Genomic DNA, 15000 nt, shown 5'->3' on the forward strand with positions numbered 1-15000 from the left:
TCTGTTGTCAGGACAGTAGAGAGGAGGCATAAAGAGGTCTGTTGTCAGGACAGTAGAGAGGAGGCAGAAAGAGGTCTGTTGTCAGGACAGTAGAGTAGAGACGAGGCAGAAAGAGGTCTGTTGTCAGGACAGTAGAGTAGAGTGGAGGCAGAATGAGGTCTGTTGTCAGGACAGTAGTGAGGAGGCAGAAAGAGGTCTGTTGTCAGGACAGTAGTGAGGAGGCTGAACGAGGTCTGTTGTCAGGACAGGAGAGTAGAGAGGAGGCAGAATGAGGTCTGTTGTCAGGACAGTAGAGTAGTGAGGAGGCAGAAAGAGGTCTGTTGTCAGGACAGTAGAGTAGAGAGGAGGCAGAAAGAGGTCTGTTGTTAGGACAGTAGAGTAGAGAGGAGGCAGAATGAGGTCTGTTGTCAGGACAGTAGAGTAGAGAGGAGGCAGAAAGAGGTCTGTTGTCAGGACAGTAGAGACGAGGCAGAAAGAGGTCTGTTGTCAGGACAGTAGAGTAGAGAGGAGGCAGAATGAGGTCTGTTGTCAGGACAGTACAGTAGAGAGGAGGCAGAATGAGGTCTGTTGTCAGGACAGTAGAGTAGAGAGGAGGCAGAAAGAGGTCTGTTGTCAGGACAGTAGAGTAGTGAGGAGGCAGAAAGAGGTCTGTTGTCAGGACAGTAGAGATGAGAGGAGGCAGAAAGAGGTCTGTTGTCAGAACAGTAGAGTAGGGACGAGGCAGAAAGAGGTCTGTTGTCAGAACAGTAGAGTAGGGACGAGGCAGAAAGAGGTCTGTTGTCAGGACAGTAGAGATGAGAGGAGGCAGAAAGAGGTCTGTTGTCAGAACAGTAGAGATGAGAGGAGGCAGAATGAGGTCTGTTGTCAGAACAGTAGAGTAGTGAGGAGGCAGAAAGAGGTCTGTTGTCAGGACAGTAGAGTAGTGAGGAGGCAGAAAGAGGTCTGTTGTCAGGACAGTAGAGTAGGGACGAGGCAGAAAGAGGTCTGTTGTCAGGACAGTAGAGTAGTGAGGTGGCAAAAAAGAGGTCTGTTGTCAGGACAGTCTTCTTAACTCTATATATCCCCCTTCCTCTCTCTCTCTCTCTGTCTCCCCCTTCCTCTCTCTCTGTCTCACCCTTCCTCTCTCTCTGTCTCCCCCTTCCTCTCTCTCTCTCTCTCTCTTTCTATGTCTCCCCCTTCCTCTCTCTCTCTATGTCTCCCCCTTCCTCTCTCTGTCTCCCCCTTCCTCTCTCTGTCTCCCCCTTCCTCTCTCTCTCTCTGTCTCCCCCTTCCTCTCTCTCTCTCTGTCTCCCCCTTCCTCTCTCTCTTTCTGTGTCTCCCCCTTCCTCTCTCTCATTGTCTCCCCTTCCCTCTCTCTCTCTCTGTCTCCCCCTTCCTCTCTCTCTCTCTGTCTCCCCCTCCCTCTCTCTCTGTCTCCCCCTTCCTCTCTCTGTGTCTCCCCCTTCCTCTCTCTCTATGTCTCCCCCTTCCTCTCTCTCTGTCTCCCCCTTCCTCTCTCTCTCTCTGTCTCCCCCTTCTTCTCTCTCTGTCTCCCCCTTCCTCTCTCTCTCTTTCTGTCTCCCCCTTCCTCTCTCTGTCTCCCCCTTCCCCTCTCTCTCTCTGTCTCCCCCTTCCTCTCTCTCTCTGTCTCCCCCTTCCTCTCTCTCTCTCTCTGTCTCCCCCTTCCTCTCTCTGTGTCTCCCCCTTCTCTCTCTCTATGTCTCCCCCTTCCTCTCTCTCTCTGTGTCTCCCCCTTCCTCTCTCTCTATGTCTCCCCCTTCCTCTCTCTCTCTGTGTCTCCTCTCTCTCCACCACCTCCTCTCTCTCCTCTCTCTCCACCACCTCCTCTCTCTCCACCACAACCAGCCTAATCTACCATAATACTGTCTGGCCTCACCGCACTGAAAACAGATCCATGTCATCCTCTTTCCTTTTCTCCTCAGAGACAGACAGGGGTAGAAATCAATGCCTCCGAATGTGTGTGTGTCTGTGTATGTGTGTGTGTGTCCTCGCTATGAGGTGGTACTGTAATCAAAGCCAAACCGTGGTGGTTACCGAAAGGAAGCCGGGAAGGGAGGGAGGGGGTGAGAGAGAGAGAGAGACAGAGAGAGAGAGACAGACAGACAGACAGACAGACAGACAGACAGACAGACAGACAGACAGACAGACAGACAGACAGACAGACAGACAGACAGACAGACAGACAGACAGAGGGAGAGAGACAGACAGAGAGAGGGAGACAGAGAGAGAGACAGGGAGAGAGACAGGGAGAGAGAAGGAGGAGAGAGACAGAGAGAGAGAGAGAGGGAGAGAGAGGGGAGAGAGACACAGAGAGAGAGAGAGAGAGAGGGGGAGAGAGAGAGAGAGAGAGAGGGGGAGAGAGAGAGAGAGAGAGGGGAGAGAGAGAGAGAGAGAGAGAGAGAGAGAGAGAGAGAGAGAGAGAGAGAGAGAGAGAGAGAGAGAGAAAGAGAGAGACAGGGAGAGAGAGACAGGGAGAGAGAGAAGGAGAGAGAGAGAAAGAGAGAGACAGGGAGAGAGAGACAGGGAGAGAGAGAGAGAGACGAGGAGAGAGAGAGAGGGGGGGAGAGACAGAGAGAGGAGAGGATGGTGTTAGTTAGAGGACGTGTTAGTTAGAGGACGGTGTTAGTTAGAGGATGGTGTTAGAGGTCGGGGTTAGTTAGAGGATGGTGTTAGTTAGAGGATGGTGTTAGTTAGAGGATGGTGTTAGTTAGAGGACGGTGTTAGTTAGAGGATGGTGTTAGTTAGAGGATGGTGTTAGTTAGAGGACGGTGTTAGTTAGAGGACGGTGTTAGTTAGAGGATGGTGTTAGTTAGAGGATGGTGTTAGTTAGAGGATGGTGTTAGTTAGAGGACGGTGTTAGTTAGAGGATGGTGTTAGTTAGAGGACGGTGTTAGAGGATGGTGTTAGTTAGAGGACGGTGTTAGTTAGAGGACGGTGTTAGTTAGAGGATGGTGTTAGAGGATGGTGTTAGTTAGAGGACGGTGTTAGTTAGAGGACGGTGTTAGAGGACGGTGTTAGAGGATGGTGTTAGTTAGAGGATGGTGTTAGTTAGAGGATGGTGTTAGAGGATGGTGTTAGTTAGAGGATGGTGTTAGAGGATGGTGTTAGAGGATGGTGTTAGTTAGAGGATGGTGTTAGAGGATGGTGTTAGTTAGAGGATGGTGTTAGTTAGAGGATGGTGTTAGTTAGAGGATGGTGTTAGTTAGAGGACGGTGTTAGTTAGAGGATGGTGTTAGTTAGAGGATGGTGTTAGTTAGAGGATGGTGTTAGAGGATGGTGTTAGTTAGAGGACGGTGTTAGAGGACGGTGTTAGTTAGAGGATGGTGTTAGAGGACGGTGTTAGTTAGAGGATGGTGTTAGTTAGAGGATGGTGTTAGTTAGAGGATGGTGTTAGTTAGAGGATGGTGTTAGTTAGAGGATGGTGTTAGTTAGAGGATGGTGTTAGTTAGAGGATGGTGTTAGTTAGAGGATGGTGTTAGAGGATGGTGTTAGAGGACGGTGTTAGTTAGAGGATGGTGTTAGAGGATGGTGTTAGTTAGAGGATGGTGTTAGTTAGAGGATGGTGTTAGTTAGAGGACGGTGTTAGTTAGAGGATGGTGTTAGTTAGAGGACGGTGTTAGAGGATGGTGTTAGTTAGAGGATGGTGTTAGAGGACGGTGTTAGTTAGAGGATGGTGTTAGTTAGAGGATGGTGTTAGTTAGAGGATGGTGTTAGAGGATGGTGTTAGTGAGAGGACGGTGTTAGTTAGAGGATTGGTGTTAGTTAGAGGACGGTGTTAGTTAGAGGATGGTGTTAGTTAGAGGATGGTGTTAGTTAGAGGATGGTGTTAGTTAGAGGATGGTGGTAGTTAGAGGATGGTGTTAGTTAGAACACGGTGTTAGAGGATGGTGTTAGTTATGGGACGGTGTTAGTTAGAGGACGGTGTTAGTTAGAGGATGGTATTAGTTAGAGGATGGTGTTAGTTAGAGGATGGTGTTAGTTAGAGGATGGTGTTAGTTAGAGGATGGTGTTAGTTAGAGGACGGTGTTAGAGGATGGTGTTAGTTAGAGGACGGTGTTAGTTAGAGGATGGTATTAGTTAGAGGATGGTGTTAGTTAGAGGACGGTGTTAGAGGATGGTGTTAGTTAGAGGATGGTGTTAGTTAGAGGACGGTGTTAGAGGATGGTGTTAGTTAGAGGATGGTGTTAGTTAGAGGATGGTGTTAGTTAGAGGATGGTGTTAGTTAGAGGACGGTGTTAGAGGATGGTGTTAGTTAGAGGACGGTGTTAGTTAGAGGATGGTGTTAGTTAGAGGATGGTGTTAGTTAGAGGATGGTGTTAGTTAGAGGATGGTGTTAGAGGATGGTGTTAGTTAGAGGACGGTGTTAGTTAGAGGACGGTGTTAGTTAGAGGATGGTGTTAGATGATGGTGTTAGAGGACGGTGTTAGTTAGAGGATGGTGTTAGTTAGAGGATGGTGTTAGTTAGAGGACGTGTTAGTTAGAGGATGGTGTTAGTTAGAGGATGGTGTTAGTTAGAGGATGGTGTTAGTTAGAGGATGGTGTTAGAGGACAGTGTTAGTTAGAGGATGGTGTTAGTTAGAGGACGGTGTTAGTTAGAGGATGGTGTTAAAGGATGGTGTTAGTTAGAGGACGGTGTTAGTTAGAGGATGGTGTTAGTTAGAGGACGGTGTTAGTTAGAGGACGGTGTTAGTTAGAGGACGGTGTTAGTTAGAGGATGGAGTTAGTTAGAGGATGGTGTTAGTTAGAGGACGGTGTTAGAGGATGGTGTTAGTTAGAGGACGGTGTTAGTTAGAGGATGGTGTTAGTTAGAGGACGGTGTTAGTTAGAGGACGGTGTTAGAGGATGGTGTTAGTTAGAGGATGGTGTTAGTTAGAGGATGGTGTTAGTTAGAGGATGGTGTTAGTTAGAGGACGGTGTTAGTTAGAGGACGGTGTTAGAGGATGGTGTTAGTTAGAGGACGGTGTTAGTTAGAGGACGGTGTTAGAGGACGGTGTTAGAGGATGGTGTTAGTTAGAGGATGGTGTTAGTTAGAGGACGGTGTTAGTTAGAGGACGGTGTTAGAGGACGGTATTAGTTAGAGGATGGTGTTAGTTAGAGGACGGTGTTAGAGGATGGTGTTAGTTAGAGGATGGTGTTAGTTAGAGGATGGTGTTAGTTAGAGGATGGTGTTAGTTAGAGGATGGTGTTAGTTAGAGGATGGTGTTAGTTAGAGGATGGTGTTAGTTAGAGGACGGTGTTAGAGGATGGTGTTAGAGGATGGTGTTAGAGGATGGTGTTAGTTAGAGGACGGTGTTAGAGGATGGTATTAGTTAGAGGATGGTGTTAGTTAGAGGATGGTGTTAGTTAGAGGATGGTGTTAGTTAGAGGATGGTGTTAGTTAGAGGATGGTGTTAGTTAGAGGATGGTGTTAGTTAGAGGACGGTGTTAGTTAGAGGATGGTGTTAGAGGATGGTGTTAGAGGATGGTGTTAGAGGATGGTGTTAGTTAGAGGATGGTGTTAGTTAGAGGATGGTGTTAGTTAGAGCACGGTGTTAGTTAGAGGATTGGTGTTAGTTAGAGGACGGTGTTAGAGGACGGTGTTAGTTAGAGGATGGTGTTAGAGGACGGTGTTAGTTAGAGGATGGTGTTAGAGGATGGTGTTAGTTAGAGGACGGTGTTAGTTAGAGGATGGTGTTAGAGGATGGTGTTAGTGAGAGGACGGTGTTAGTTAGAGGATTGGTGTTAGTTAGAGGACGGTGTTAGTTAGAGGATGGTGTTAGTTAGAGGATGGTGTTAGTTAGAGGATGGTGTCAGTTAGAGGATGGTGGTAGTTAGAGGATGGTGTTAGTTAGAACACGGTGTTAGAGGATGGTGTTAGTTATGGGACGGTGTTAGTTAGAGGACGGTGTTAGTTAGAGGATGGTGTTAGTTAGAGGACAGTGTTAGTTAGAGGATGGTGTTAGAGGATGGTGTTAGAGGATGGTGTTAGAGGATGGTGTTAGTTAGAGGATGGTGTTAGTTAGAGGATGGTGTTAGTTAGAGCACGGTGTTAGTTAGAGGATTGGTGTTAGTTAGAGGACGGTGTTAGAGGACGGTGTTAGTTAGAGGATGGTGTTAGAGGACGGTGTTAGTTAGAGGATGGTGTTAGAGGATGGTGTTAGTTAGAGGACGGTGTTAGTTAGAGGATGGTGTTAGAGGATGGTGTTAGTGAGAGGACGGTGTTAGTTAGAGGATTGGTGTTAGTTAGAGGACGGTGTTAGTTAGAGGATGGTGTTAGTTAGAGGATGGTGTTAGTTAGAGGATGGTGTCAGTTAGAGGATGGTGGTAGTTAGAGGATGGTGTTAGTTAGAACACGGTGTTAGAGGATGGTGTTAGTTATGGGACGGTGTTAGTTAGAGGACGGTGTTAGTTAGAGGATGGTGTTAGTTAGAGGACAGTGTTAGTTAGAGGATGGTGTTAGAGGATGGTGTTAGAGGATGGTGTTAGAGGATGGTGTTAGTTAGAGGATGGTGTTAGTTAGAGGATGGTGTTAGTTAGAGCACGGTGTTAGTTAGAGGATTGGTGTTAGTTAGAGGACGGTGTTAGAGGACGGTGTTAGTTAGAGGATGGTGTTAGAGGACGGTGTTAGTTAGAGGATGGTGTTAGAGGATGGTGTTAGTTAGAGGACGGTGTTAGTTAGAGGATGGTGTTAGAGGATGGTGTTAGTGAGAGGACGGTGTTAGTTAGAGGATTGGTGTTAGTTAGAGGACGGTGTTAGTTAGAGGATGGTGTTAGTTAGAGGATGGTGTTAGTTAGAGGATGGTGTCAGTTAGAGGATGGTGGTAGTTAGAGGATGGTGTTAGTTAGAACACGGTGTTAGAGGATGGTGTTAGTTATGGGACGGTGTTAGTTAGAGGACGGTGTTAGTTAGAGGACGGTGTTAGTTAGAGGATGGTGTTAGTTAGAGGACGGTGTTAGTTAGAGGACGGTGTTAGTTAGAGGATGGTGTTAGTTAGAGGATGGTATTAGTTAGAGGACGGTGTTAGAGGATGGTGTTAGTTAGAGGATGGTGTTAGTTAGAGGATGGTGTTAGTTAGAGGACGGTGTTAGTTAGAGGACGGTGTTAGTTAGAGGATGGTGTTAGTTAGAGGATGGTGTTAGAGGATGGTGTTAGTTAGAGGACGGTGTTAGTTAGAGGATGGTGTTAGTTAGAGGATGGTGTTAGTTAGAGGATGGTGTTAGTTAGAGGACGGTGTTAGTTAGAGGATGGTGTTAGTTAGAGGACGGTGTTAGAGGATGGTGTTAGTTAGAGGACGGTGTTAGTTAGAGGACGGTGTTAGTTAGAGGATGGTGTTAGAGGATGGTGTTAGTTAGAGGACGGTGTTAGTTAGAGGATGGTGTTAGTTAGAGGATGGTGTTAGTTAGAGGACGTGTTAGTTAGAGGATGGTGTTAGTTAGAGGATGGTGTTAGTTAGAGGATGGTGTTAGTTAGAGGATGGTGTTAGTTAGAGGACGGTGTTAGAGGACAGTGTTAGTTAGAGGATGGTGTTAGTTAGAGGACGGTGTTAGTTAGAGGATGGTGTTAAAGGATGGTGTTAGTTAGAGGACGGTGTTAGTTAGAGGATGGTGTTAGTTAGAGGACGGTGTTAGTTAGAGGACGGTGTTAGTTAGAGGACGGTGTTAGTTAGAGGATGGAGTTAGTTAGAGGATGGTGTTAGAGGACGGTGTTAGTTAGAGGATGGTGGTAGTTAGAGGATGGTGTTAGTTAGAGGATGGTGTTAGTTAGAGGATGGTGTTAGTTAGAGGACGGTGTTAGAGGATGGTGTTAGTTAGAGGATGGTGTTAGTTAGAGGATGGTGTTAGTGAGAGGATGGTGTTAGTGAGAGGATGGTGTTAGTTAGAGGATGGTGTTAGAGGATGGTGTTAGTTAGAGGACGGTGTTAGTTAGAGGACGGTGTTAGTTAGAGGATGGTGTTAGATGATGGTGTTAGAGGACGGTGTTAGTTAGAGGATGGTGTTAGTTAGAGGATGGTGTTAGTTAGAGGACGTGTTAGTTAGAGGATGGTGTTAGTTAGAGGATGGTGTTAGTTAGAGGATGGTGTTAGTTAGAGGATGGTGTTAGTTAGAGGATGGTGTTAGAGGACAGTGTTAGTTGGAGGATGGTGTTAGTTAGAGGACGGTGTTAGTTAGAGGATGGTGTTAAAGGATGGTGTTAGTTAGAGGACGGTGTTAGTTAGAGGATGGTGTTAGTTAGAGGATGGTGTTAGTTAGAGGACGTGTTAGTTAGAGGATGGTGTTAGTTAGAGGATGGTGTTAGTTAGAGGATGGTGTTAGTTAGAGGATGGTGTTAGTTAGAGGATGGTGTTAGAGGACAGTGTTAGTTAGAGGATGGTGTTCGTTAGAGGATGGTGTTTGTTAGAGGATGGTGTTAGTTAGAGGACGGTGTTAGTTAGAGGATGGTGTTAGAGGATGGTGTTAGAGGATGGTGTTTGTTAGAGGATGGTGTTTGTTAGAGGATGGTGTTAGTTAGAGGACGGTGTTAGATGATGGTGTTAGTTAGAGGATGGTGTTAGTTAGAGGACGGTGTTAGATGATGGTGTTAGTTAGAGGATGGTGTTAGTTAGAGGACGGTGTTAGAGGATGGTGTTAGAGGATGGTGTTAGTTAGATGACGGTGTTAGAGGATGGTGTTAGTTAGAGGATGGTGTTAGAGGATGGTGTTAGTTAGAGGATGGTGTTAGAGGACGGTGTTAAGAGGACGGTGTTAGTTAGATGACGGTGTTAGAGGATGGTGTTAGTTAGAGGATGGTGTTAGTTAGAGGATGGTGTTAGAGGACGGTGTTAGAGGACGGTGTTAGTTAGAGGATGGTGTTAGTTAGAGGATGGTGTTAGTTAGAGGACGGTGTTAGATGATGGTGTTAGAGGACGGTGTTAGTTAGAGGATGGTGTTAGTTAGAGGATGGTGTTAGTTAGATGATGGTGTTAGTTAGAGTTAAGGTATATATGGAATAGGGACCCTCTGGGCCCTGGTAGAAAGTAGTGCACTACATAGGGAATAGGGACCCTATGGGCCCTGGTAGAAAGTAGTGCACTACATAGGGAATAGGGACCCTATGGGCCCTGGTAGAAAGTAGTGCACTACATAGGGAATAGGGACCCTATGGGCCCTGGTAGAAAGTAGTGCACTACATAGGGAATAGGGACCCTCTGGGCCCTGGTAGAAAGTAGTGCACTACATAGGGAATAGGGACCCTATGGGCCCTGGTAGAAAGTAGTGCACTACATAGGGAATAGGGACCCTATGGGCCCTGGTAGAAAGTAGTGCACTACATAGGGAATAGGGACCCTATGGGCCCTGGTAGAAAGTAGTGCACTACATAGGGAATAGGGACCCTATGGGCCCTGGTAGAAAGTAGTGCACTACATAGGGAATAGGGACCCTATGGGCCCTGGTAGAAAGTAGTGCACTACATAGGGGAATAGGGACCCTATGGGCCCTGGTAGAAAGTAGTGCACTGCATAGGGAATAGGGACCCTATGGGCCCTGGTAGAAAGTAGTGCACTACATAGGGAATAGGGACCCTATGGGCCCTGGTAGAAAGTAGTGCACTACATAGGGAATAGGGACCCTATGGGCCCTGGTAGAAAGTAGTGCACTACATAGGGAATAGGGACCCTATGGGCCCTGGTAGAAAGTAGTGCACTACATAGGGAATAGGGACCCTATGGGCCCTGGTAGAAAGTAGTGCACTACATAGGGAATAGGGACCCTATGGGCCCTGGTAGAAAGTAGTGCACTACATAGGGGAATAGGGACCCTATGGGCCCTGGTAGAAAGTAGTGCACTACATAGGGAATAGGGACCCTATGGGCCCTGGTAGAAAGTAGTGCACTACATAGGGAATAGGGACCCTATGGGCCCTGGTAGAAAGTAGTGCACTACATAGGGAATAGGGACCCCCTGGGCCCTGGTAGAAAGTAGTGCACTACATAGGGAATAGGGACCCTCTGGGCCCTGGTAGAAAGTAGTGCACTACATAGGGAATAGGGACCCTATGGGCCCTGGTAGAAAGTAGTGCACTACATAGGGAATAGGGACCCTCTGGGCCCTGGTAGAAAGTAGTGCACTACATAGGGAATAGGGACCCTATGGGCCCTGGTAGAAAGTAGTGCACTACATAGGGAATAGGGACCCTATGGGCCCTGGTAGAAAGTAGTGCACTACATAGGGAATAGGGACCCTATGGGCCCTGGTAGAAAGTAGTGCACTACATAGGGAATAGGGACCCTATGGGCCCTGGTAGAAAGTAGTGCACTACATAGGGAATAGGGACCCCCTGGGCCCTGGTAGAAAGTAGTGCACTACATAGGGAATAGGGACCCTCTGGGCCCTGGTAGAAAGTAGTGCACTACATAGGGAATAGGGACCCTATGGGCCCTGGTAGAAAGTAGTGCACTACATAGGGAATAGGGACCCTCTGGGCCCTGGTAGAAAGTAGTGCACTACATAGGGAATAGGGACCCTATGGGCCCTGGTAGAAAGTAGTGCACTACATAGGGAATAGGGACCCTCTGGGCCCTGGTAGAAAGTAGTGCACTACATAGGGAATAGGGACCCTATGGGCCCTGGTAGAAAGTAGTGCACTACATAGGGAATAGGGACCCTATGGGCCCTGGTAGAAAGTAGTGCACTACATAGGGAATAGGGACCCTATGGGCCCTGGTAGAAAGTAGTGCACTACATAGGGAATAGGGACCCTATGGGCCCTGGTAGAAAGTAGTGCACTACATAGGGAATAGGGACCCTCTGGGCCCTGGTAGAAAGTAGTGCACTACATAGGGAATAGGGACCCTCTGGGCCCTGGTAGAAAGTAGTGCACTACATAGGGAATAGGGACCCTATGGGCCCTGGTAGAAAGTAGTGCACTACATAGGGAATAGGGACCCTCTGGGCCCTGGTAGAAAGTAGTGCACTACATAGGGAATAGGGACCCTATGGGCCCTGGTAGAAAGTAGTGCACTACATAGGGAATAGGGTACCACATCAGACCCTACCCTGGATGGCTATACTCACCACTCTCTGCTGCATGTGAGAGTCCGTTTCCATGGTGATCAGGGTGCACCACACGTAGAGCAACGAGCCGCTGGAACAAGGCACCTGCAAGGACACCAACACACCATCAGATAGGACAGGTACTATTCTGACCTCTGACCTGGAAATAAACAATGACCTTACAGACCGCTTTGCCCTCTACTGTCTATACACACCATCCTACATAGATAGGACAGGTACTATTCTCACCTCTGACCTGGAAATAAACAATGACAGTAGATAGGAACTGGAAACACAAACATATAGCTTGGTATTACTGTACTGTTGGAGCTAGAAACACAAGCATTTAGCTAGGTATTACTGTTGGAGCTAGAAACACAAGCATTTAGCTAGGTATTACTGTTGGAGCTAGAAACACAAGCATTTAGCTAGGTATTACTGTTGGAGCTAGAAACACAAGCATTTAGCTAGGTATTACTGTTGGAGCTAGAAACACAAGCATTTAGCTAGGTATTACTGTTGGAGCTAGAAACACAAGCATTTAGCTAGGTATTACTGTTGGAGCTAGAAACACAAGCATTTAGCTAGGTATTACTGTACTGTTGGAGCTAGAAACACAAGCATTTAGCTAGGTATTACTGTTGGAGCTAGAAACACAAGCATTTAGCTTGGTATTACTGTTGGAGCTAGAAACACAAGCATTTAGCTAGGTATTACTGTTGGAGCTAGAAACACAAGCATTTAGCTAGGTATTACTGTTGGAGCTAGAAACACAAGCATTTAGCTAGGTATTACTGTTGGAGCTAGAAACACAAGCATTTAACTAGGTATTACTGTTGGAGCTAGAAACACAAGCATTTAGCTAGGTATTACTGTTGGAGCTAGAAACACAAGCATTTAACTAGGTATTACTGTTGGAGCTAGAAACACAAGCATTTAGCTAGGTATTACTGTACTGTTGGAGCTAGAAACACAAGCATTTAACTAGGTATTACTGTTGGAGCAAGAAACACAAGCATTTAGCTAGGTATTACTGTACTGTTGGAGCTAGAAACACAAGCATTTAGCTAGGTATTACTGTACTGTTGGAGCTAGAAACACAAGCATTTAGCTTGGTATTACTGTTGGAGCTAGAAACACAAGCATTTAGCTAGGTATTACTGTACTGTTGGAGCTAGAAACACAAGCATTTAGCTAGGTATTACTGTACTGTTGGAGCTCGAAACACAAGCATTTAGCTTGGTATTACTGTTGGAGCAGGAAACACAAGCATTTAACTAGGTATTACTGTTGGAGCTCGAAACACAAGCATTTAACTAGGTATTACTGTTGGAGCTCGAAACACAAGCATTTAACTAGGTATTACTGTTGGAGCTAGAAACACAAGCATTTAACTAGGTATTACTGTTGGAGCTGGAAACACAAGCATTTAGCTAGGTATTACTGTTGGAGCTAGAAACACAAGCATTTAGCTAGGTATTACTGTACTGTTGGAGCTAGAAACACAAGCATTTAACTAGGTATTACTGTACTGTTGGAGCTAGAAACACAAGCATTTAGCTAGGTATTACTGTACTGTTGGAGCAGGAAACACAAGCATTTAGCTAGGTATTACTGTTGGAGCTAGAAACACAAGCATTTAGCTAGGTATTACTGTACTGTTGGAGCAGGAAACACAAGCATTTAGCTAGGTATTACTGTTGGAGCTAGAAACACAAGCATTTAACTAGGTATTACTGTTGGAGCTAGAAACACAAGCATTTAGCTAGGTATTACTGTACTGTTGGAGCTAGAAACACAAGCATTTAGCTAGGTATTACTGTACTGTTGGAGCTAGAAACACAAGCATTTAGCTAGGTATTACTGTACTGTTGGAGCTAGAAACACAAGCATTTAGCTAGGTATTACTGTTGGAGCTCGAAACACAAGCATTAAGCTAGGTATTACTGTTGGAGCTAGAAACACAAGCATTTAGCTAGGTATTACTGTTGGAGCTCGAAACACAAGCATTTAACTAGGTATTACTGTTGGAGCTAGAAACACAAGCATTTAACTAGGTATTACTGTTGGAGCTAGAGACACAACCATTTAACTAGGTATTACTGTTGGAGCTAGAAACACAAGCATTTAGCTAGGTATTACTGTTGGAGCTAGAAACACAAGCATTTAGCTAGGTATTACTGTACTGTTGGAGCTAGAAACACAAGCATTTAGCTAGGTATTACTGTTGGAGCAAGAAACACAAGCATTTAACTAGGTATTACTGTACTGTTGGAGCAGGAAACACAAGCATTTAGCTAGGTATTACTGTTGGAGCTAGAAACACAAGCATTTAGCTAGGTATTACTGTTGGAGCAGGAAACACAAGCATTTAGCTAGGTATTACTGTACTGTTGGAGCTAGAAACACAAGCATTTAGCTAGGTATTACTGTTGGAGCAGGAAACACAAGCATTTAACTAGGTATTACTGTACTGTTGGAGCTAGAAACACAAGCATTTAACTAGTTATTACTGTTGGAGCTAGAGACACAAGCATTTAACTAGTTATTACTGTTGGAGCTAGAAACACAAGCATTTAGCTAGGTATTACTGTTGGAGCTAGAAACACAAGCATTTAGCTAGGTATTACTGTTGGAGCTAGAAACACAAGCATTTAGCTAGGTATTACTGTTGGAGCTAGAAACACAAGCATTTAGCTAGGTATTACTGTTGGAGCTCGAAACACAAGCATTTAGCTAGGTATTACTGTTGGAGCTAGAAACACAAGCATTTAACTAGGTATTACTGTTGGAGCTAGAAACACAAGCATTTAGCTAGGTATTACTGTTGGAGCTAGAAACACAAGCATTTAGCTAGGTATTACTGTTGGAGCTAGAAACACAAGCATTTAGCTAGGTATTACTGTACTGTTGGAGCTAGAAACACAAGCATTTAGCTAGGTATTACTGTACTGTTGTAGCAGGAAACACAAGCATTTCATTCCACCTGAGATAACATCTACAAATGTGTCTACGGGACTTCATAAAATACTTTGATTTGTTGTACAGCAGTAGTGTGTAAAAAGTTTTTAAAAAACACCTTTTAAATAACATATTCTAGGTTCATATTCTGGACGTGATGTTAACGAGGAAACAGCAACGCCTACAAAAACCCTGTCATGTCAAAGGTCATCAAGGTCAGAGTTCACCCGTGACACTACCACGGACCGGGAAAGATCGACATGTTTGTTTCCTGTCGAGAGTTTTTGTAACGGGAACATCTGGGATGACCAAATGTGCCGTGGGGGCGCCCCTAACTAACCCACGCCCCTAACTAACCCACGGCCCCTAACCAACCCACGGCCCCTAACTAACCCACGCCCCCTAACTAACCCACGGCCCCTAACTAACCCACGGCCCCTAACTAACCCACGCCCCTAACTAACCCACGGCCCCTAACTAACCCACGCCCCCTAACTAACCCACGGCCCCTAACTAACCCACCGCCCCTAACTAACCCACGCCCCTAACTAACCCCCGCCCCTAATTAACCCACAGCCCCTAACTAACCCACGCCCCTAACTAACCCACGCCCCTAACTAACCCACGGCCCCTAACTAACCCACGGCCCCTAACTAACCCACGCCCCCTAACTAACCCACGGCCCCTAACTAACCCACCGCCCTAACTAACCCACCGCCCCTAACTAACCCACGCCCCCTAATTAACCCACGCCCCCTAACTAACCCACGCCCCCAAACTAACCCACGGCCCCTAACTAAACCACACCCCTAACTAACCCACGCCCCTAACTAACCCACGCCCCTAACTAACCCACGGCCCCTAACCAACCCACGCCCCTAATTAACCCACGGCCCCTAACAACCCACGGCCCCTAACCAACCCACGGCCCCTAACTAACCCACACCCCCAAACTAACCCACGCCCCTAACTAACCCACGCCCCAAACCAACCCACGGCCCCTAACTAAACCACGCCCCCTAACTAACC

At 46.3% G+C, this 15000-nt stretch overlaps 1 protein-coding gene across 10 annotated transcripts in view; it reads right to left on the reverse strand.

Moving 5' to 3' along the window:
- LOC127928899 (intermembrane lipid transfer protein VPS13B-like) overlaps positions 1-15000 on the reverse strand; it is a 74893-nt gene that overhangs the window by 49531 nt on the left and 10362 nt on the right. For all 10 annotated transcript variants that reach the window (XM_052516489.1, XM_052516492.1, XM_052516493.1 and 7 more), the window contains exon 3: positions 11032-11115. In XM_052516489.1, coding sequence (XP_052372449.1) covers positions 11032-11115 — 84 coding nt within the window. The remainder of the gene's footprint in view (positions 1-11031; positions 11116-15000) is intronic.

This window comes from Oncorhynchus keta, unplaced genomic scaffold, assembly GCF_023373465.1.
Source record: "Oncorhynchus keta strain PuntledgeMale-10-30-2019 unplaced genomic scaffold, Oket_V2 Un_scaffold_4810_pilon_pilon, whole genome shotgun sequence".
Lineage (NCBI taxonomy): Eukaryota > Metazoa > Chordata > Actinopteri > Salmoniformes > Salmonidae > Oncorhynchus > Oncorhynchus keta.